General features: G+C 49.8%; 1 protein-coding gene across 1 annotated transcript in view; it reads right to left on the reverse strand.

Annotated features, from left to right (window-relative positions):
* Positions 1-13,759: 13,759 nt before the first annotated feature.
* The window catches only part of SHB (SH2 domain containing adaptor protein B), a 136,218-nt gene continuing 127,576 nt past the window's right edge, over positions 13,760-22,401 (reverse strand). The window contains exon 6 of the mRNA XM_060609273.3: positions 13,760-14,638. Within this exon, the coding sequence (XP_060465256.1) occupies positions 14,455-14,638 (184 nt within the window). The 3' untranslated portion in view covers positions 13,760-14,454. The remainder of the gene's footprint in view (positions 14,639-22,401) is intronic.

A 22,401-nucleotide genomic window follows, 5' to 3' on the forward strand; every position in this document is an offset into this window, starting at 1 on the left:
ACTGCACCTGGAGATAGGAGGCTTAAATAGAGTAATAGCCTTGTCACTTTTGGGAGCGACCCTGGACAAGTCACTGGTTCCTAAGCGCCAAATCCCTGTCCGAAAAGTAATGCCTGCCTTGTGTGCATCTTTTGGCCCTTGTAAGAATCACTACGAATTATGACCTGACTCTGACTTGTAAACTGGAAGGCAACACGACAGGTGTGAGGGGTTGAAGGAAACGTGAAAAGTCAGCCAGGAGAGGAGAAGCACTTCTGGAGGCTGCTGAAATACGCGGGAAGGATGTGGGTTAGTCCAAGAGGCCACTTCCACTGGGTGGAAGCATCAGTCAGGGATTAGCTCTCGGTGGGTGGCTTTCCCTGCCCACTTGTCCAGAGTGCGCTTTGTAACTATCAACTCCAAAATTTTGTCTGGTCTGCTTGAGCTGGCTGTTTAACTGCTGCTTGGGATGTAGGAGACTGTGCCACCTAATTTCAGCAAACTCTTCTGAGATACCTGCTGTGTGCCATTGTTCATGCCCAAGCCCCCTGGGGGAACTTAGAATCTAATGAAGGGTGTAAAGACAAAGGACTCTGGAAATTCAGAAGCATGAGGGCCTTTTCCCCTTGAGAGAGAACGAGGGATGGCTTCAGACGGTAGGAGGTGTTTGAGCTGGGCCTGGGTTGAATGACTGGAATTTGGACTAGTGGAGAAAGTCACAGTAGCAGAAGACCGTAAAGGTCAGGTGGCAGGGTCTGATAGGCAAATCTTGACTGTCAGACACAGGCATTTGGCATCTAATTAGTGCGTGGGGTTAGATTTGGGGCTGCATGGGATGATGACAAGGCCACACACTGGTTTGAAATGATAAATCGGGCAACAGTTGGGGCAGGGCATTCAACTCAAAATTCTGTTTGCCCCGTCTTGTGTGAATTTCTGTTCAGATGTATTATTTGAAAAATAAATCAGGCAGGCATCTAGCGTTTTCAGAAGCATAAATAATTCATTTCAGATTAGGATGGAGTTAGTCTCCTGTGGTAGAACCTAAAGAGGAGGAAAAGATTGAAATTAAATACTGTTGGGGCACACACACCAGACTCCAAAGAGGGGAAATCCCAGGCCAACAGGAACACCCATGTCTCGAACTGTGCCAGTGTGTTTCTGTCATGCTGCAGGTCACAGGGCAAGCCTCTACCCCTCCAGGTCTTAGTTCCTGGTCTGAAACCCCTAGGCCCTTGACTGGCTCTTTTGGGGCATATTAAGGTTGGAACTGAAAACCCTTTGTTTTCTCAGGAGTCATCACAAAGTTAATGTTTTGGGGGTGCCTGGGTGGCTCAGTTGATCAGGCATCCAACTTCAGCTCAGGTCATGATCTCACGGTCGGTGAGTTCGAGCCCCACGTACAGCTCTGTGCTGACAGCTCGGAGCCAGGAGCCTGCTCCAGATTCTGTGTCTCCCCCCACCCTGCCCCTCCCCGATTCATGCTCGCTTGCTCACTCTCAAAAATAAACATTAAAAAAGTAAATAAATAGAGTTAGTGTTTCATTTCTCGGTCCTCATCTACTCATTTTTTCATTCATTCTTTAGCCTCTTAAACTGTTATCCACACCTCCAGCCTCCATATCAGCTGCCAGATAATATCCTAGAAGGTATTAGAACCCACCTTCGATAATCAGGTTAAAAACCTCCAATGGTTCTCTCTTGCCTCCCCAATCCGTACAAACTTCTTAACTTGGTGTGAGGACTGTGTTCTGGCCGCTCTGCCTTACTGTCCACCTCATGCCCGATGACATTCTGTACTCCAGCCCTGTGCAGTCTCTCAGTGTCTTGCAAATCCTTGGTTCCTTAAGCTTCTTCCCCCCTTTCACCATTGATTCTTCTCCAATTAAACATGTTAACCCTTCAAGGCTCTTTGCCTCCTCAGAAGAGCCTTCTCTGACCAACCCAGGCAAAACTGATGGCTCTTGCCGTTGCTTTCCCATAGCACAAAGTTTGGGGAAGTTCCAAGCCCCTGCTGTATGTTATAATAATTCATGAGTGTGAATCACTTTCCCACTGCCAGCTCACCGGGGTAGGGCTGTCTGCCTTGTTTCTGGCCCTCCAATTCAGTGCTTGGCAAAAAGGGTGTTTGCCCAAGAGGGTCTGGGGTCTTGCGAAAAGGGACATGGGAATGTTGCTGATAGACGATTGCTTAAGCACCCTCTGACTCCCCCACCCCTGCCAAATGCTTTCTAGAAAGTTGTCTAGGGCCCTCAGTCTCCATGGGCCCTTATATCCACAAAAACAGCTTTACACAATCTGCCAGTGGAGTCTTGGCTACTAGGAGCCAAGAAAAGTCACCTGTGGTCATTCCCTAGCAAAGGGCCAGTGACCTTCCTTTCTCTTCAGCTCACATTCCCCAGGCCCCTGCAATCCTCTGCGCCTATCTCGGCCACTCCCCTTCACACCCCCCAGGCTCCAGACACATGGCCAGCCACTGCTAGTTCCCTTCCCTGAACCTGCTGTGTTCTTTTACATACCTCCAAACTGCGTACATTTTGTCTTCTGTGCTTTGAAGGCCCTGCCTGCTTCATGACAAAGCCCTGTTCACCCTGAACCACTTAGCTTACACAGAGGCTTCTTGAGGCTTTCTCTGACTATGACTTCACTGCCTGAGGCTATGGAGTTCTCCATCTGTGCTGTTAGCCCCCGGGTGGTAGTGGTGGGAAGCCTGGGTGCCCTTGAGTTCATTCAGTCTGTCTGTCCCCACAGCTTGTCCGTGAACTCCTGGACATGCTCATTTCTCCTTCACTCATTTTCAAACCTACATCGATCTAGCAACTCACATGATCTGCATATACCATGCACATAATGGAGTCAAAGGCTTTATCCCACAAGTCTGTGAGATGGTCTATTCTATTCCATTTATTCATTAATTTATTTTCATCCTGGTGGGGACCCACTAAGTCAGTGAGTCTCAACCTCTGATAATTCTTATGTAATTATATCAGAATTATCTCAGTAGCTTTAAAAACCAAACCAAAAAACCTGAGTGATTCTGCTTTAAAATGGCCCGTAGCGGGATCTGGACCTTAGTATGTTTGTTTGGCTTTTGGACCTTAGTATGTTTTAAAATCTCCCCAGGTGTGCTGATGTTGAGACCAGCACCAAATCCTGACTTCTCCAGTGGGGCCTAAAAGTAAGAATCACCTGAACTTGGGCCAAACAGCCTATGATCCTAGACCTGCAGCATTGGCATCATCTGGGGGTTGTTACAAATTATCCTTCCTTTTTTTTAAAAAAATTAATGTTTATTTTTTTGAGGGAGAGAGAGCATGAGCAGGGGAGGTGCAGAGAGAGAGACACAAAATCTGAAGCAGGCTCCAGCCTCTGAGCTGTCAGCACAGAGCTCAAAGCAGGGCTTGAACTCATGAACCATGAGATCATGACCTGAGCTGAAGTCAGATGCTTAACCCACTGAGACACCCAGGTGCCCCAGAAGTTATTCTGCCTGGCCTGCCCCAGACCTAGTAAACTAGGATCTGTATTATTGAGATCAAGTGTATGCACTTGTATGCACTTTACAGATCGAAAAGCTAGATTCTACATCCTGGAAGGTTGGTAAATAGATCCCCAGTCCCAAGTCAGACCTACTGCAAGATCAGAATCTCCAAGGGAGAGGCCAGTTGGCCTGTGTACATTTAACACAAGACCCAGGTGATTCTTCTCAGGCAATTTTGGGAAACAACAGCTCTAAATGGATATCCTGACCCATGATAGTGACCTAAAGTTTGAAACACCGGGGCTTGCAGGGCTCAAGAATGTACGAGTGAAAGAGTATGCAGCCCAGGGGGAAAACTAGGATCCAGCCCTAAGAAGAAACCATCAGTGCTTGAGACCGGCACATACCAAGTGCTAAGAGTGTCTGTAGGAGAGCAAAAATGCACTAGCTGCAATCAGGGAAAGCTACCTGGAAAAGGTGACCCACAAGTCATGATTAGGATTTAAACAAGGTAGGCTCCAGAATAAGCACAGGATGGGAAGGAATGTGTAAGGAAGGAGACACTAGGTTTCTGACTCTCCCTGACCTTGCTCCTATCCCCCAACTTTGCCTTTGTCCTAAGCATACCTACAGGCAGAGCTTATGCCCCCTGGTAGCTCTCAGGGCTCAGAACGGTTGCTGACCTCTGCATGGCATCATGGGACACCTTACTTGGTATTTAAGTGACACATACTTGTGCAATACAAACACATTTTTATCTAGCAAGGACTGAGTCAATAAAATAACATCAAACATTTGCACAATACTCTGTGGGTTTTCCAAGCAGTTACATGATAGTTATTTCTTCGGATTTTCACATAATTTTTGTGCTCAGAGAAGCCCCGTGACCTGGTTGAGTTTAGTACCTAGTGAAAGGTACGGCTGGGACCCTACCATCCACCATTTTTGAGAACAGAAGCACAGTTGAGTAGTTGGTGCTTAGCTTTTGGGAAAAAGATCTGTGGATGGTGAATGGCAGACTGGCCCTTTACCCAGGACTCTTTGATCATATGATTTCCCTGAGGAACTTGTTACAAATACAGGTTTCCAGCACCCACTCAAGACCTACTGAATCAAGATTTCCAAGAGGAAGGACTTAGGAATTGTACTTTACCAGAGACACAACTTGTTGCAAGGTCAGCATACTTGGGTTTCAATCCTAGACCCATCACTTCCTGGTTGTGTACCCAGGGCAAAGTTCTCCCCATTTCTGAACCTCACTATCCCTCTTCAAAAGGACAGTCCTGGCTGGTGCCCACCTTCTGAGTCCCTGAGAGAGGCTCCCCAGGATGGCTCATTCTCCTTCCTGGAGTGGGGTGGGGGGAAAGGAACAATGGAGTTTAGGGACTGGGTCGCCCAAAGCTCGAAATGCCACCCTTTTTTCTTGCTCCTGAGAAGGGACTACATAGTTCCCTTTGTACCCTACTGACTGTGGGTCTTGACCCTCCTGTGGGGTGAGAGGTACAGAGCATGAGCTCTGGGCAGCCACCACTAAATCTAATTTCTGTGTTTCCTAATATTCCCTTCACCTTCTGATCCTGTTTCTCATCTGTACAGTGAGGATCTCATCAGGGGAAACCAGCGTGTGCACAACATGGGCACACAGAGTAAGCCCACCATCCATGGGGACTTTATAATTATTATATCATTTAACACTTATTGAGCACCTACTATGTGCCAGAGACTCTCCTAGATCCCTGCTTGTGTGGAGTCTACATTCTAGTTACAGTCTAGTGGGTGGAGACAGACAGATAATGAACATGATACACGTTTAATATTTAAACAGTAAAAACACTGCATAGATTTGATATTTGAATAACAAAGACAGGGGGTGCCTGACTGGCTCAGTTGGTAGAGAACTCTTGACCTCAGAGTCATGAGTTTGAGCCCCATGTTGGGCATGGAGCCTGCTTAATTAAAAACAAACAAATAAATAACAAAGACAATAAACAGATTTCAATATTGAAGTAAACAACAAATGTGGTAGTGGCTCAGTTGATTGAACATCCCACTCTTGATTTCCACTCAGGTCATGATCCCAGGGTCATGGAATTGAGCCCCTGCTTGGGATTCTCTCTCTCTCTCTCTCTCTCTCTCCCTCCCTCCCTTCCACCCCTCTCCCTCTCTCTCTTAAATTAAAAAAAAAAAAAAAAAAAAAAAAAAGGTGCCTGGACAGGGGAATGGCAAGAACCACCCTGGACTTCAGTCTGAAGAGGAAAACGATCTTGAGTTCTGCCCCTTACTTCGCAGATGTGGAGCTAGGGCATTTTTACTTTGTAAAATGTACTCCGTTCTCACCTCGTAAAGGAGGCCTTCCCAGAACCCCAGACCCTCTTTCCTTTGAAATTCTGTGGCTGTAACAGCCCCTGCCTTTCCCCTGAAAACTCACCTGATCTGGCTGACATGATCTGAAGGTTGATGAAGGTAAGGCATGCTTAGGGTATTCATTTCACACTGTCATCTCTACAGTAACCCCGGGGAGGTCACTTCTCACACTATCTTCTTTTCCAAATGTTTGTTTATTTTGGACAGAAAGCGCAAGTGGGGGAGGAGCAGAGAGAGAGAGAGAGAGAGAGAGAGAATCTGAAATGGGCTCTGTGCTGACGGTGGCAGGCTCCAACTCACAAACCAAGAGCTCATGACCTGACCTGAAGTCAGACACTCGACCTACTGAGCCCCCCCAGGTGCCCCCTCATGCCATTTTACAGAAGAAGTGGAAGCTTTTTACCCATTGCCCAGGTCACACAGCCAGAGAGGATGGAATTAGGATGTGAGCCTGGGCCCCTCAATGCTTCTGTAGGGATGACAGCTATTCTTCTTGTTGTCTGCCTCCCAAACTCCAGGAGGGCAGGACCCCTTCTCAGCCTCTCAGGGTCTCCCATCTCTGGCCCCCAGCCCAGTAAGTCACCTTCACAGGGGCAGAGGGTGAAGAGCTTGCTGGGAGTTATGTCAGGAGCCGGTAGTTAGCGTGACCAACAGTTTCAGTCTGGCTGGGATCACCCCAGTTTGGGCATCCTGGAGAGCTCCACAGTCCTGGGCAGATGGGGACCATTGGTCACCTATAAGCAGACCCCAGACAGCCTCCTGTCCTGCCCCCCGGTGGCCCCATGCCAGAACTCAGGCTGTGTTTCATGAAAGGAAATGGCTTAGCTCATGCCTCACATTTTAGGCAAGTCTAAGTCGCTTAAAGTTCTCTAATATAACTGGAAGCGTTTAGGGACACTCCCAGACACAATAGTGGAAGATACACTTGTCTCTCTAGAAGACGAGAAGCCTTAAAGATGTACCTAGCCTCTGACCAGGAATGCCACTTCTACGAGTTTTTCCTAAGAAAAAGAAATATGGACAGTGATTTTTCTTTTGACAGTGATTTTGGAACAAAGATATTCCCAGCAGAGCTGGTTATACAAAAACATGAATGAGTTAAAATAGAATCTCATGCAGCTAAGAAAACAAAATCATATCACAGATTTAATAACATGAAGACACTATTCTTTTTTTATAAAAATTTATTAATGTTTATTTATTTTTGAGAGAGAGAGACAGAGTGCCAGTGGAGGAGGGGCAGAGAGAGAGGAAGACACAGAATCTGAAGCAGGCTCCAGGCTCCGAGCTGTCAGCACAGAGCTGGATGTGGGGCTCGAACCCACAGACCTCGCAAGATCATGACCTGAGCTGAAGTCAGATGCTTAACCGACTGAGCCACCCAGGAGCCCCATGAAGACATTATTTTAAATAGAAAATGAAGCATAAAACTATATAAACACAGCATGAACCCAATTTTATTTATGAGGCGCTTGGCTGGCTCAGTTGGAAAAGCAGGCAACTCTTGATCTCTAGGTCATGAGTTTGAGCCCTACATTGGGTGTAGAGAATACTTAATGAATCAAAAAACCAAAAAGAAAAAAATAATACAATGTATGCAATCTAAGTTTAGATTTATACTTTGATGGATGATTAAAGAAAATGTGGTATATAAATGCAATGGAACATTATTCAGCCATAAAAAGAAAATATATTCTGCCATTTTGACAACATGGATGAACCGTAAAGGCATTATGCTAAGTGAAATGTCAGGCAGAGAAAGACAAATACTGCATGACCTCACTTATATTTGGAAACTAAAATAAGCCAACTCCTAGAAACAGACAGGAGATGGTGGTTGCCAGGGGCTGAGGGATGAAGCCAAATGTGGAGGTGTTGGTCAAAGGGTACAAATTTCCAGCTGTAAAATGAGTAACTTCTGGGGATATAATAGTCAACATTGTGACTATCGTTAATAATACTGTATAATATACTTGAAAATAGCTAAGAGAGTAGATCTTAAATGTTCTTATTATACACGTATGTGATATTTCTGATCACAAATGATAAAATTTGTCATTATATGAAGTGATGGGTGTGTTAACTAATCTAATTGTGGTAATCACTTCCCAATATATACATGTGTCAAATCATCACACTTTAAAATTACAGTGTTATAGGTCAACTGTACATCAATAAAGCTGGAAAAGAATTATATGTATGCACAGAAAAAAACACTAAGATGATACTTCAGAATGTTCACAGTGCTTTTCTTTGCCTTTAGGGTGATTTTAATTTTCTTCTTTACATTTTCCTGACATACAAATCTAGTTCAGTGAGTAAATGTTATCGGGAAGTCAGTAATGTAAAAAAAAAAAAAAAAAATACTGCATAAAATTGTTCTGTACTGAGCTGTTCTAACTCTGCCTGACCTTCTTTCTCAGTTGTCATGAATTAGTGGGGCTTTAGAGTGGGAGGTAGTTGAGAGAGCACTGCATTGGGAATCAGAGGAAGCCTCCTTCCCTGCTCTTGATTACTCCTGGTTCCTCTCCTTGGGATGCGCTTACTCCTTGCATATAATGCCCAGCTCAATTGTCACTTCCTCTGCTAGCCATACCTCTGCTACAACACCCATCACCCACCACTGTGCTGGTACGCTATTTATTTACATGCCTGCCTATTCCTTTTCTGGGCCTGTGTTCTCTTTCTATAACAAGCGCGGGACTTGGAGCGGTCTTACTCTCCCCCTGGTCCTGGCTGCAATGCTGAAGATAACCACATGAGGGCGCCAGAACCACACTGGTGACATCCTGCCGCCCAGTCAGACCAAGGCCCCTTCCAAAATTGTCTCCTAGTTAGGACACCAATCACTGCATGTCTGGGATGCTCCCACTCAGGAGGGAGCCAGCGAGAAAGAGTTGGATTATAAACTGTCCAAGAAGAATCCCCTCCTCCACCCCAGTCTTCCCAGAGCTACACTGGCCAAGGTGACCCTCTGAACCGGTCCCCCTCAAGCACCTGAGGCATATTAAGATGGAATTGCTGTGTAACTTTGAGCAAGTCCCTGTCCCTCTCTGGGTCTCAGTTTCCACCCTGCACTGTTGGGTTTCTGTGCAGGGATGCCGTGGGGGCAGGCGTCTGGCCGCTCACTGCTTCCTGTCGACTATGGTTGAAGATGTTTCCTGTGCCCAGCTTCCTGCTTCAGGTCACCAGCTTGTCATGGACGCTTTTATACACTCAATGTTTGTTAAATTGAACTGAAACAGAAATGAAACCCTCCCTAGAACATAACATAGATTAGAGACGACCACCAGAGACATTTCCTCCTTGCCCTTCAGGAAATTCCTGGTTGCAGAGCACTGGCATTGCCCTTGTCCCGGTCCTGGGCGCCCGTGCACACGCGTGTGTGTGTGTGTGTGTGTGTGTGTGTGTGTGTGTGTGTGTGTGGTGTGGTCATGGAGTGTGCTCTGAGGGGCTTGGGATTGGGAGATGGAGGAGTGGATTTGGGGTCATTGCAGTATGGAAGCGGAGAGGAGAACCAAAGCTTGAATCCTTGGGGCTATGGGGGAGGAAGGAGCCTGCTGGGGGCAAAAGGCCAGGCTCTCGGGAGAGAGGAGGAGGAGACGCAGTGAGTTCCTCCATGGTGAGGTGGGGGTCAGGGGTCACTTCATAGCAGGCTTCCTGGAGCGCTGCAGGGGACTTAGTGCAAACTCAGGTGCTGATCTGTGTGTGAGGGTGGACTTGGGCTGCAGATCTTCCTGCACCCTTCCTACCTCAGGCCGTGCGATGACGTCATTCATGATGATAGCGTGAGGGCAAATGATAGAGACCCTGAGCCTATCCTTTAGTAATCACCCCTGCAGGAAACAGAGGGGTAGCACCTCCCCAAGTCTTCAGGGAATTGCTTTCTGGCTGGAGAAGGTGAACACCTCTCCTCTTGCCCTGCTCTGTTCTTTTGCCTCCACAGGATGAAACCCTTAGAGACCCAGCAGCCTTGCCATTTCCACCATACCACACCTGTTCCACGCTCCCTGATGAACCCAGCACCTGTTACTCTGCCTGGAACACCCAGCCCTCATCCTTCAAGGCCATTTTCCTGAACACAGCAGGCAGATTCAATTCCCCCATCTGGGCCCCCTCAGCTGCTGGCCCCCTCCCCGCCCGGTCCCCCCCCCCCCCCCCCCCCCATTACACCAAGTGTAGCTACCTGTTTGTTTCTTCCCACACTGGAAACTTCCTGAGGGCAGGGGCTGGATCTCATTCTCCTGTGTATCCAACAGGTCCGAGGACCAGGAGGCTCTCAACAAATGTCTGCTGAACAAATTAATTTGTTTTCATTTAACGAACTCATTAGGGGTCTATCTTCCTCTTAATTGGGAAGCAGGAGGTTCCTGTAACAATCCACCTTTGGGAGATGATGGCAGAACCTCAGCCTCTGTAAACAAAAGGCAATCAAACTAGATTTCACTGTTGCATTTAAAGAAATAACACAGGTGTGCTCAATGAGGTACATTTCCACAAGACAACCGTATGTTAAAAGCTTCACATTAAATATACATTATCATACAGCTTATCACACAGAATTAGAGCTTTACAGGACACTTTGTTAGCAGTAGGCGGCTGGCATGGGCTCTTGGCAGTAACACACAGCTCTGAAGCGAGGGGAAGGATAGGCTGAGGGCTGCCGCCCGTGCCCAGGAGGCACCTGAGTGGGTCTCTGTGGGGTTCTGGAAGGTGCTCCTGCAGCTAAGGTTCTGGACTGTGCTGGCTCCCTCCGGACAACTTGGTCCATTTGGTCTTTGCTGGTAACTGATTCTGGAAGGGTGAAGAGACAGACGTGGCAGCTTGCTGGATGGCTGCCTGATCCATCCAGGATGCTTCATGGGCACCCACGGGCCAACTCCAAATGCCAGCCTGCCCCGTCTGCTGGCTTTCTGCACGCACCGTCCCTAGAGTCTGTGAGAGCGAATGGTTAAGCCTGACCGTTGTCCCTGTGAGGCCCTTGGTCAAGTGACATTAACCACCTTTGAGTGTCCTGGAGAGCTGGCCAGATCTTGGGGTTAAAATCTTAAAGGGCAGGGGACGACCTAGGAGGCTTAGTCGGTTAAGTGGCCAACTCTTGATTTCTGCTCAGGTCACGATCCTGCAGTTCTTGAGTTGGAGCCCCACGTTGGGCTCTGTGCTGACAGCATGGAGCCTGCTTGGTATTCTCTCTCTCCCTTTCTCTTTGCCCCTCCCCTGCTCTATCTCAAGAATAAACATTAAAAAAATTATTTTTAAAATCTTAAAAGGGGAATCTCCAGGTCCTGTGACTGTAGTAGAAGCAGAATGCCTGCCAAGAGCTCTACTCATTGGCATGAGGCTCTTGCCAAAAGCTAGGTCAGGATCCCCTCTGCTCAATCACTAGCCACAGAGGGGAACCAGCCCTGAGCTGCTCTGCGAGGGGTTGCACAGCTCTGCTTGAATTGGCCCAGCCTTCCTGGAGACCCAGACTCTTTCAGCATTGTCCTTAGAAAGGCTGCTCCCTGAGCCTTTCTCCTGACAGGCAGGTGGGCTCTCTCTCCCCACAAAGCTTCTTTCTTTCTGTGGCCACCATCTTGTTGGGGAGGGGGGTTTGCCAAAAAGGTCCTTGACTCCTCAGTGCTCAAGGACAGAGCTGCTGAAGTGGTTGGGGCATTATGGTCAATAATGAGGCCAGCAAAGAAGGGAAAGAAAGGAAGAAAAAAAAAAAACCACCACACAACAAAACAGTCCAGTGGCTCTGAGCAATGGGGCCTGTTAGTGGCTGGAGGTAGTGTTCTGAGACAAAATGCTGAGGGCAAGATATTGTGTAGCAGGGAGCTTTTTTTTTTTCCCCCTCAAAGAAACCCAGCTCATTTTTTCCATTAATTGGCAGCAGATGAAAAAAAAAAAAAAAAAAGCCAAAACAAAAACCAAACCAATGCCAGTAACCTGAATGTGAGTGTTTCTGAAAGGGAAAAGCCATTTCAATTGTTAGATATCCAAGAAAACATGAATACACACCGACAGAGGAAATGGTCACAATTAGAGGAAGAAGAGGGAGAGGTTCGTAAAATTAAGGCAAAAATTCCTTTTAGCAGCTCCCATCCTGTAAGCTGGCTCCTCTGCCGGCCTCTGTCCCTAAGGGCAGCTGGGGGTTGGGCCTCCTGGGGAAACTTCAGGAAGAAGGAGGGAGGGCCCAGGAATCCCTTAAAAGAGCAAAGGCAACAGCAAAACAACCTAGTTCCTCCTCAGACAGGCACAGAGCCTTTCCTGAGGAGGAATTTGTTGTGGAAGATTGTCTACTGGGAAGGCTCACACAGCTGCTGGACGGTCCCAGCCTGCAGCCTCGGAAGTGGAAGTGCCCCGTGGGCATCTGGGCTTGCTCAGGGGGGAGAAAGCTAATGCAGTCTCACCCCACCCAGCTTGAGGGGCTGCTCCCACAGCCCCAACCTCTAAGTGGATCCTTGGGGTCCGGTCTCCTTTGGCACTTCTGTTTGGACAAGTGCCAATTCCTCACTCATTTTCTCATTCACAAAAAAAAAAAAAAGAGAGAGAGAGAAAGGGGGGTGGGGGGAATGTGAATCACTCCAGGTACTCTTTTGCCTCAAAGGACATTTGGGAAAATGCACAACAGGCAAAAGGTCAGGACAGAGTCAGGCCATGGCCTAAGTGGTAATCATGAGGCAGCTCAGGCTGTGGGATCTGCAGGTGGGAGAGGTTTTTTTTTTGGGGGGGGCGGGTTGTGGTGGCTGGGAGAATGACCCGAGGTGGACTGAGCAGAAAGACTGGTTGCTAAGGAAACAGCTTTGGCCACAAACCTGGGAAATCCACAGCAGCACCCTAAAGAGGCACAGCTTTTAGTCCTGCTCTGCCTGGTTTGACAGGCAGCAGCCGCAAGGCCTTTTTCTTTGCTGGGCCTCTGAGACCACATCTGAACAGTGAGCCTGAAGCATCTCTGAAGCCTGGGCAGTGCTGAATGTCTAGAACTGCTGGTGATGTTCGAACTCAGCCCCTTGTGCTGGGGATGACGGTCACCAAGCTTCCACTCCATTCAGACAAGCTGGGCAGGCAGGAAGACGTGTGTTTGGTGAAGGCACTGAAACTCAAACTCGGGCCGTATTTGGATCCTTGCATGTCCTTCAGCAGATGGAAGCCGTTATCTGTCATGCTGCTGGGTGGGATTCTTCTATGTCTTCCACCAGCATTTAACCATAGCGTGGTGGTGGGTGAGTGGGAGGGAAAGGAGGAGGAACCAAGTAAAAGCAACCTCACAGCCTTAGGAGCCTGACCTGAAGGTGTGGTGAGCATCCCTGCTCCAGTCAAGGGCAGAGGCAAGATGGAGGTGAACCGGGGGAATGTGTGTGTTATCTGCGGGGAAGCAGTGTGGATGGATGACCAAGAGAACTCCATGTCCCCCTGAGAGGTTAGGATTTGTTTTCCCTCAGGAGCAGGGTTAACAGTGAAGCCATGGATAGCCAAAGCACTGGCCATGGAGGCTGCCAATCTGGACTCAAGAAGCCTCTTTCGCTTACAAGCTATGTGACATAGCGCAGATTACTTTCCCTCTCTGTGCCGCCCTTTCCCCACATTAAATGCCTCATGGGGTGGCGCTGACCAGATAACGGGAGAGCCCTTTGTAGACTGCTGGGTGCTCTGCACAGACTTGCCATCACTGGGCTGCTATAGGCGGAAGGGAGAGCTTGGGTGGTGGGTCAACACTTGAGGCTACCATTGCTGGAGCCTGAACGCAGGGCCTTGCTGCACGGTCCTGAGGTTGGCTCTCAGGCGGGCAAAGAAAACCCCTCTCTGCTTCCTTCCCTCCCTGGGGCCTGTCGTACCACACACGCCCAGAGACACACCTTGCTCTGGGAACGAAACCAGCAGGTAAACACTGCCCTCTTCAGAGACCCCCTGTGGTATATATACATACATATAAAAAAAGGGATAAGAATATGTATTAAATGACTATTTTATTTACACACCCTATTCATAAATAATTGAATCCTCTTTGTGACTGCACAATGATTCCTTGAAGATCTCCTAGTGATTACACTGAGTGACTAACAGTGGATTTAGTGGGCTTACTCACATCTGTGTGTGACCATGCTCTCTCGTGTATGTGTTCACACTCACACATACACACACACCACAGGGGAAGCCAGACTCCTGGGGCTTTCTGGGCTCTCAGAGCACCCGCATTTGTCTCCCAGCACCAGCAGGGGCCCTGGTGGGAAAACCGTAGTGCCCCCCCACCCCCACCCCCACAGGTGTGAATTCGTGACAGCTGGAGAACAAAGAGCTGCAACCCGGGGAGCTCCCGCCCCGCCCCTCGCCCCTCCGGAGCTGCTCTCCTTTGTTCATCTTGGAAGGCATCTCTTTGGATTTGCAAATATTTTAATTCACAGAAACTCAAGGAGGGGGCGGGGGTGGGGGCTGGGGTGGCGTGTTGGCTGTCCTTCTGTCTTTGTCCAGGCTTTCTCCAGCCCCCATAAGTGGCAACAGCATTCTAGAGACATGCAGTGGTGTGCTAGTACCATACACACGACACAAATTGGACCCCGCCTGCAACAGCGGCCGGGCTGGTGGGCCGGGGCCTCCAGCTCCTCCAAGTCTGGGCCCCGTCACAGAGCAGGGTGGGGCTTGTCCGCTCAGAGGGTCCGCACAGCCACAGGGTAGAGGAGGGACAAGTGCTCAGCCCCTTTGATGGGCAGCTTTCTGGTGGTATAGTAGTGGATGACTTCTGGGACACTGTCGAATGGGGGACTGTTCTGACCCAGAACGTACTTCTCTTTGGTTTTGGCCAGTTTCATGTGCATAAAGCCCTGGTTGCTCCTGTGAACAAAACACAGAGGTTATTATTAGGATCTGCAGTGACAAAGGCTGAAACAGCCATGCTGCTCAGGCCCAACTGAAATGCAGCTGCACCCCAGAGCTCCCCAAGCCCAGCATAGACCAGGAACCAGCAGCAAACACTGCTGGAGAGTCTTTAGGATCTTGAGAGCTTTTGAAAGGCTTCCTCAGGAAAACAAGCCCCCAGACTTGGCTCCTCTTATTGCTGACACAGACAAGTTTTTAGGCTGTGTGTGCCAGGCGAAAAGTATGATTAAGTCCCCAGTGCCCTGGCAAGTGTGCGGGGCAGGTCTCATCACCCCCAGTTTATAGGTGAGAAAACAGTATAGCAGGGATGACAGGTGAGCTGTTTTCCAAAAATTGATGCTCTCCCTTCCATACTACTTTATTGCCACTAGGAAGGGGCTGCCTGCCCTGCCAGGGACTACATTTCCCAGCCTCCCTTGCAGCCTCTGTAAACATGTTACTAGTTTTAGCCAAGGGAATGTCAGGGGTATGTGTGTTCTTCCCCAGCTCTGCCCCCTTGCAGGCACTCCCTTTTCTGTGCATCTTCCCTCTGTTCAGTGAACTCTGCCTCCTCCTCCAAGGCCCAACCTGAGTGTTTCTTCTGCTGGGAAGTCTTCCAGGCTACCACAAGCAGAGCTCCTTCCTTCCTCTGACAGCACCGAGCAAACTCGTGCCTCCATCACTTGCTTCCTTGAATTGCAATTACTTCTCCATTTTCCCAACTCCCCTGAGAGCTCCACAGATCAGGGCCCGGTCCCTGGACACACCATGCATGGCATCTGCTGAAAAGGGCAGTGGGTGGGTCCCTTGGAGATCAGAGTAGAACCCTGGACCCCGTGCCCCTTGCAGCCCCGTGCCCCTACACCAGCATACACTGGCTGGGGCACAGATCTCAGATGGCAATGGCCATGCTGCTTCCACCTGGCCCTAGTACCTGGCCCTGGTCCTCCCACCTTCCACCCAGGTCTCTGGCCATATCAGATCACTCACTCCTCTGTCAATCTGCCTTTGCCCAAGCTGCCTTTTCCCTGCCCACTCAGCTCTAAGCCTGGCCTTTTATGATTTTGCTGCCAAACCTGTAGATGCTTGGTTTCCAAAGCACAGTCCAATTTATCTCACATTTGTCACTTAGTGAGAAAGCTGGCACTCTGACCTCTTGCTGCCTTCTCTAGAGTCTGTCCCTTGGCACTGATAACTTGTGACCAGCCCCAGGGGCCTTGCTTCTGGGAGACCAAGGCCCAGCCCCTGGCGAGGCTGAGCTCCAGTTCTTGTTGCTCTGACTGCTCCCACAGGGGCACTGGAGGGCTTACCACGTCTCTTCCAGTCAGGACTGGGCTCCCCGCGCTCACGGACGCCCGCTCTGTTAATGCATCAATTTGGACTCCAGCACCATTTTCAAATGGCAGAGCAAATGCTTAATGAAGTGCGGGCACTGAGCAATACATCTGCTCATAATAATGTATTTAGAGATGTCACCCTCAGCTTAAAGGAAATCGTTCGGAGAGCAATTATGTTTCTAGAGAGAATAATTCCTGTAAAGAACTAAAATTTAAATCAAGATTTTTTAAGGCTGACAATGTTCTAATTACAGAGCCTGTGGCAAGTTCTGCTCCTCAGTGAAGGGTCATTTCATTGGAGAATTGCCTCGACACATCTGAGAAGCAGGAGGCGCACTTGCTTAAGCTGTTAGGGAACGGCGTGTGCAGTAAGTGAGAAAACGTACAACCCCATTTAAGCGAAGACTAGCTACCCACCACACGGGAGAGATCACGAATCTGTGCCGGCCTGGATAGGGTGGTAACTGCTTGAATGAAGTGCTGAGATTGTGTGGCTAAGGAAACTAGGACTAGTTAAAAAGCTCTGTGCACTGAGGCCATGAGCTCAGCTCTGCCTGGACAAAGGGTTGGGGGGAGGGGCGGGGCGGAGCACCGGCTGGAGCTGCAGGTGATTGAGGGAGCAGAGGGCGTGTAGCCTCGGACAGTCATGCTCCTCTTTGTGAGTGGAGTGGGGTGATGTTTTGGGTGCCAGACCACAGATCTGCGGCTGGGGTGCAGAGCATACGATGTGGAAGACTGGATCACAGCAGCTATAGCTGTGAGCCAGGCCAGAATGCCAAAGCTGTGCTGGCAACACAGAAAGGAAGTGGCAGGAGGAGATGATTTACTTTTTAAGGAGGTGAAGAGAAGTAACTCATATGGTTTAATGGGACGTTTTTATAGTGGTTGTTCTTAAAACACCCAGCAAGAGAAGTGGCAGGGATGGTGAAAACAGCTGATGGGACCAGAGGGAGAGAAGGCCCCTCTGTTCCCAGGCCACAGGTTCGGAATGGCCACCAGGTTATCAGAAACTCCACAATGATGCCTCCTCCTCAACAGACATAGGTGAGGCAGGGCAGCTGTTAGCACCTCCCTGAAGTGCCTCTGGCACATGTATTTCAGTAGACACAGGTTTGTAACTGAGCTAGGCTGTGCCGAGTGGGGCAGGCCAGTCATAAAACTCAGACCATGGCAGAGGACTCAGGCCCTATGACCGCCCAGTCCAAGGCATGACCATCCCCTGGTAGAGGGATAAAGGCCCACGAGCTGGCTCCCACATCAGGAGCCCCCAGCAGGAGTGGCCCTTCCCCTTGGGCTCAAGCACTGCACCCCGTGGTTCTCTGGACCTGAGGCGGTCCTTTGGCGGTGGTGGGTTCTGTCCTTGGCACCACTGGATCTGTGGGGAGGCTAACCGGATGACCTTTGAGGGTGCTTCTGGGCCTAAGGTCCTGGATTCCATGTGTGTAAACATAAGCTCTTGCCCCCTTGTGAGGACTTCTTGCAGGAAGGGGCCTGGAGGCAGCCTCATGCCCCATTCCACTGCTGCTCACAGCCCCCAGTCTTTATTCTCACGGGGCACTGGTCATAATGGTCTTCACGGCCAATGTTTCCCAGGCACTTCCTGTGATTCAGGCTGTGTGCCAAGTCCTGAGGCTCAGTCAGGTGGCTGACCCAAGGTCACACAGCAATCAGCGGTGGTGCTGCTTCCCTCCCTGGTGGGCCTTTCCCAGGGTCCATGCTCCTGACTTAGTACCATCCAGCTCCAGGAGAGAATCCCTCAACACTCCGTATGAGGCCAGGTAAGGTGGCAGGGGAGAGACGTTAGACCCTGTGCAAGGGACTCTTTGACTCTGGCCTCAGTCCCTAGGTACTTACCCTACAGGGCTGATGGTGGGCCAGAGACAGCACAGGGCTGGCATGGAAAGGTCATCTCAGGCACTGGGGATGGCTTGTCCTGACTGCTAAAGGCCCCAGCTATGGAGACCCGTCACATGAGGTTGGCAGGCCCTGAGAGGTGAGCTTGCTTTTTGAAACAATCTGTCAAACTCTGACTCACGAATAGGTCAGGTAAAACCTTGTCAACACACACCCAAGAGATGTGTAATATATCCTGATAATATATCCTGATGGGTCACAAGGTCCCCATGAATGAGATGATACTTTACAACAGCCGAAGATTTAAAAACAACTGTGAAGGGGCGCCTGGGTGGCTTGGTTGGTTAAGCATCTGACTTCGGCTCAGGTCATGATCTCACAGTTTGTGGGTTCAAGCCCCATGTCAGGCTCTGTGCTGACAGCTCAGGGCCTGGAGCCTGCTTCCGAGTCTGTGTCTCCCTCTCCCTCTGCCCCTCCCCTGCTCATGCTCTGGCTCTCCCTCTCTCTCAAAAATAAATAAACATTAAAATTTTTTTTTTAAATAAAAAATATAAAAAAAATAAAAACAACTGTGAAGGGATGGCTTTAATTACTCCCAACTCAATTCAGAAGACAACTAGCATAAGAATAGAAAAAAATTAGAATTTCTAGCAAGAAAAGAGGGTGCATCAGATAACCAGCATGCCCAGGGGTGCTGTGGATGCTCTGGACAGAGCTTCTCTTGGGGTGCCTTGGAGGACTGAGGTGGGAGAGAGCAACACCCTGGGCCAAGGCACACGGCAAGGCGGGCTTTGGCTGAAGCCAGAACGCAGAGCTCTTTGCCTCCAGGGCCAGGTGGGCCAGGTCCCCGGCCACGCCACCTCGCCATCATCACTTCTGGGAGGGCCTTGGTCCCCAGGGAGTTTGGACAGGCTGCGGCCGCCCGCGAGGCTCCTGTGTCAGGCCTGTCTCCTTTGATAGGACATCTTGCGAGAGCAAAGTCACAATTAAGGGTGTCTCCGGTGGGTGACCTGTCTAATGAGTCATGTAAGGCTGGCGGAGGCTGGGGGTGCTGGGGCTGTCACTGCGTTTAGATCCCTCATTATCATCACAAAAAGCACCTCCTCATCACCAGGATTATCAAACGTGCCTGGCGTGCCGGGCCTAATAACAGGCCCTACCTCGTCTCATAATCATGGGCTTTAATAAAACATCACTCAGCCCGCAGCTGCCGGCCCAAGCAGGGTACAAGGCCTCACCTCTCGCTTTTAGACCTAATTGCTTGATGCATATTTCATGAAGAATCCTGAGTAATAGTTATGTTAAATCGCTTCTTTTCATGATGAAATGACTTAAAAATACTTGCATATAATATTTATGCAGGAGAAGGCAAGGAAATTGCCTTTGGGGACTATCGCGTAGAACCTGGTTACAGGAATCCACACACAGCAAGGATCTCTGGTCCACCTCTACTAAAAGGTGGTTGGGGAACTGCTCTCTCGACGGAGATGCCCCAGAACACTGTCTCTCGGCTCAAAACCACCCATGGCTCCCCATGGCCACTGCACAATGAATGCCACCTGCACTGTTCAAACCACACTGTGCACCAGGCAGGGAGCTGAGCTGTTGCTACATATTATCGCATGGAAGCCCACAGCAATGCTCCTAAGCTGGTAGATCTACCACTGTTTACGGATGGGAAACTGATGCTAGCGAGGTTGAGTGCCAAGTCCCATCGCACATGGCGGGGCTAGGATTTCACTATAGCTGTCTGATTCTGCAGCCTCATTTTCTCCTGCTCAGCCACCTAACCAGATGGATCCAGGTGTCTAGGTGGGCCTTTGAACTCTTTCTGTCCTGAGACACGGCTTCCTTGTAGCTCTGTGAGTTCCTGAGGTCAAGGATCCTGTCTGTTCAGGGGAGCCTGGGTGGCTCAGTCAGTTAAGCGTCCGACTCTTGGTCTTAGCTCTGGTCATGATCTCATGGGTTCTTGAGTTCGAGCCCTGCATCAGGCTACACGATGTCAGTGTGGAGCCTGCTCAGGATTCTCTCTCTCTGTCCCTCCCCTGCTCATGCTCTCTGTCAGAATAAATAAACTTAAAAAAAAAAAAAAAAAAAAAAAAAAAAAAGAATCCTGTCTGTTCACTGTGACGTTTCTCAGTAGGCCAAGCCTTACTTTCTCTGGGCTCTCAGCATAAGCCTGGCCCACAGCTGGGCACTTGGTCCATCTGTCCATCATCCATCCGTCCATCCAACTATCAGCTATCTGGTGAGGGTCTGCCCTGAGCCAGCAATGAGGCCCCACACAACCTCCTCTCTGGTCTATAAGCTCCCAAGGGCAGGTTGGTGGCTGTTGTACCCTGTCCCTTAGTGTGGCCCAGACAGGGTAGAAGCCACTTCCTCCAAGGTCAGATACAGTAGCTGCTCTGTCTGGATAGCCCTGGTCCTAGGACAGCCAGTGAGGACCAGCTGAGCAAGCTTAGTGAGGGGCAGAGTCATGAGGAGCACCCAGAGGGTCACCCCTTTAGGGGGTACAAAGTCTTGCACCTCTCAAGTCAAAAGACAAGTCTTGCCTGAGGGAGGTCACAAGGAAGAATGGGTCAAGCCCCTCTTTCCTCAGATTTCTAGAAGAAATCCTTGCTGGGGTGACTGAGGCAGCCAATGCCCCCTGCCCAGGCCTAGAGAAACGAAGCACAAATATGAGACAAGTTCCCTCTTAGAGCCATGGACTTCCTGGGCATTTGAAGTGCCCTCAGCAACTGGTTGCAGGATGATTCTCAGGGATGAAATGTCGCAGTTCCCACGTCCTCCATGAGCATGAGAATACCAGCCAGTGCTCCCGCTCAAAGCCCAGCCCTCTGTGGCAGTAGAGATGGACACAGACGTTTGTGCTGTCCATGTGGGGGTAGGTGTGGTCCTAGGCCTGGCCCTTACCCTGATCTGTCATGACCCTGGGACCTGGCATCCCCAGGGAGCCAGCCTGGAGGGTGCCCATGGCAAGGCACCTCCTATATTCATGGCCACCTAGGTTCCCACAAAAAAGGTTGTTCCCGGCTAACTCCGCCCCGCAGTTGGCAACACTGCCCGTGCAAGCAGATGGCTCTGTGATTCAGAATGTCTGCTTTCCTCCTCCCTTCTCTTTGACCTCCAGTGAGATGGGATATTTGGCTGGGTGTGTGTGTCTACAGAGAAATTCTCCTCAACATACCTGTGAGCAATGCGTAGAAACCCCAGAAACATTCACAAGTGCCTGCAGAGAAGCATGATGTGAGAGCCCTGGGCCTGCATTGGGAAAGAAATATCCAGAACTCAAGTGCCGGGAGCCTTCAGGGACAGGTCCCTGTCAACCTGGTTGACAGCTCCCAAGGCCCTACTTGCATGCAGGCTAGCATCTGTACATGCTGTGAACTTCCCGAAAAGGGTCCAGGAGTCTGGGACACAAAGATGTACAGCAGTGATAGCCGCCACCCTTGGCCCATGACCAGACCAGCCTGTGGCTTCACAAAGATGCTGGGAGGGCTGGCATCATTATCTGCAAGATGCCCATGGCACAGGGGAGAGGACCAGGGACTGGAGGGAGCAGCAACTTGTTCTAGCTGTGTGCTGGGGTTCTCAACTGCAATGCAAGGAGCTGGAGGTATGGAGGCCCCTCTGGCTGAGATAGTCTAGGAGTCCAGGGAGCTGGGGGAAGGGGCTTAGAAGTCCACATGGCAAATACCTGCGTGCTGCCCAGGGCCTTCTGAAACAGCCTTCACAACGATAAACCAAAGACGCATATGTCAAGTTATTGCGAACAAATGTCTACATGTAAATGCTGCTGAGCCAAATGACTTGATTTACAACCAAATAATTGGACTTTCAATAAACGCATCAGCAGCGATTAGCCTTCCTGAGACGCGCGGGCATTTCTCAAGCTCTAAGTTGGCGGCTCGGGGTGAGAGCCTTCAGTAAATCATGACAAAAAGCCATCTCCAGGCAGAAGGGGAGCTGGCAGAAGCCTCTCCCAGCAAACATGGAAAGGCATAGGTTTGTTTTGTGCCACACAGAGCAGCAGGTAGGTCAAAATGAATCCATTTTAGGCAATTTTCTCAGGAGAAGACTAACAAACTTTTAGACAGGAGGATTTTAATGATCAAGGCTGACAGCAGAGTAAGCCTCCCATTATTGGAGGCGTGAAAAGGGTAATGACGCTTCAGGGTAGGCTGGATAACTTTTGCAGTCCCCTTGTTTAGGATTCCCATCAGTCCTCAGGCTCTGCCAAGTGCACACGAAAACTGCAAGGGGAGGGGAGGAGGTGGGGTGGGGGTGACATGTGTAATGCTGTCAGAGCTTTGGGAAGAGGCAAGAGGGTCTAGCGTGTTTTGTTTTGTTTTTCCCTTTACTTCTAATCAGTACTCTTCTGGGAACGGGAATGAGTTTTTGTGTTTAGGACAGGTGGGGGCTGGTGGTGGTGGCCAGACTGAAGTCAGATGCCTGAGTTCAAACTCTGATCCCACGGATGATGTCATGCGCCAGGCAAGTACCTTCTCCCTGGGCCTCAGTTTCTCTCATTTGGAAAAGGTGGAGGGG

Source organism: Panthera onca, chromosome D4, assembly GCF_046562875.1.
Source record: "Panthera onca isolate mPanOnc1 chromosome D4, mPanOnc1 haplotype 2, whole genome shotgun sequence".
NCBI classification, from domain to species: domain Eukaryota; kingdom Metazoa; phylum Chordata; class Mammalia; order Carnivora; family Felidae; genus Panthera; species Panthera onca.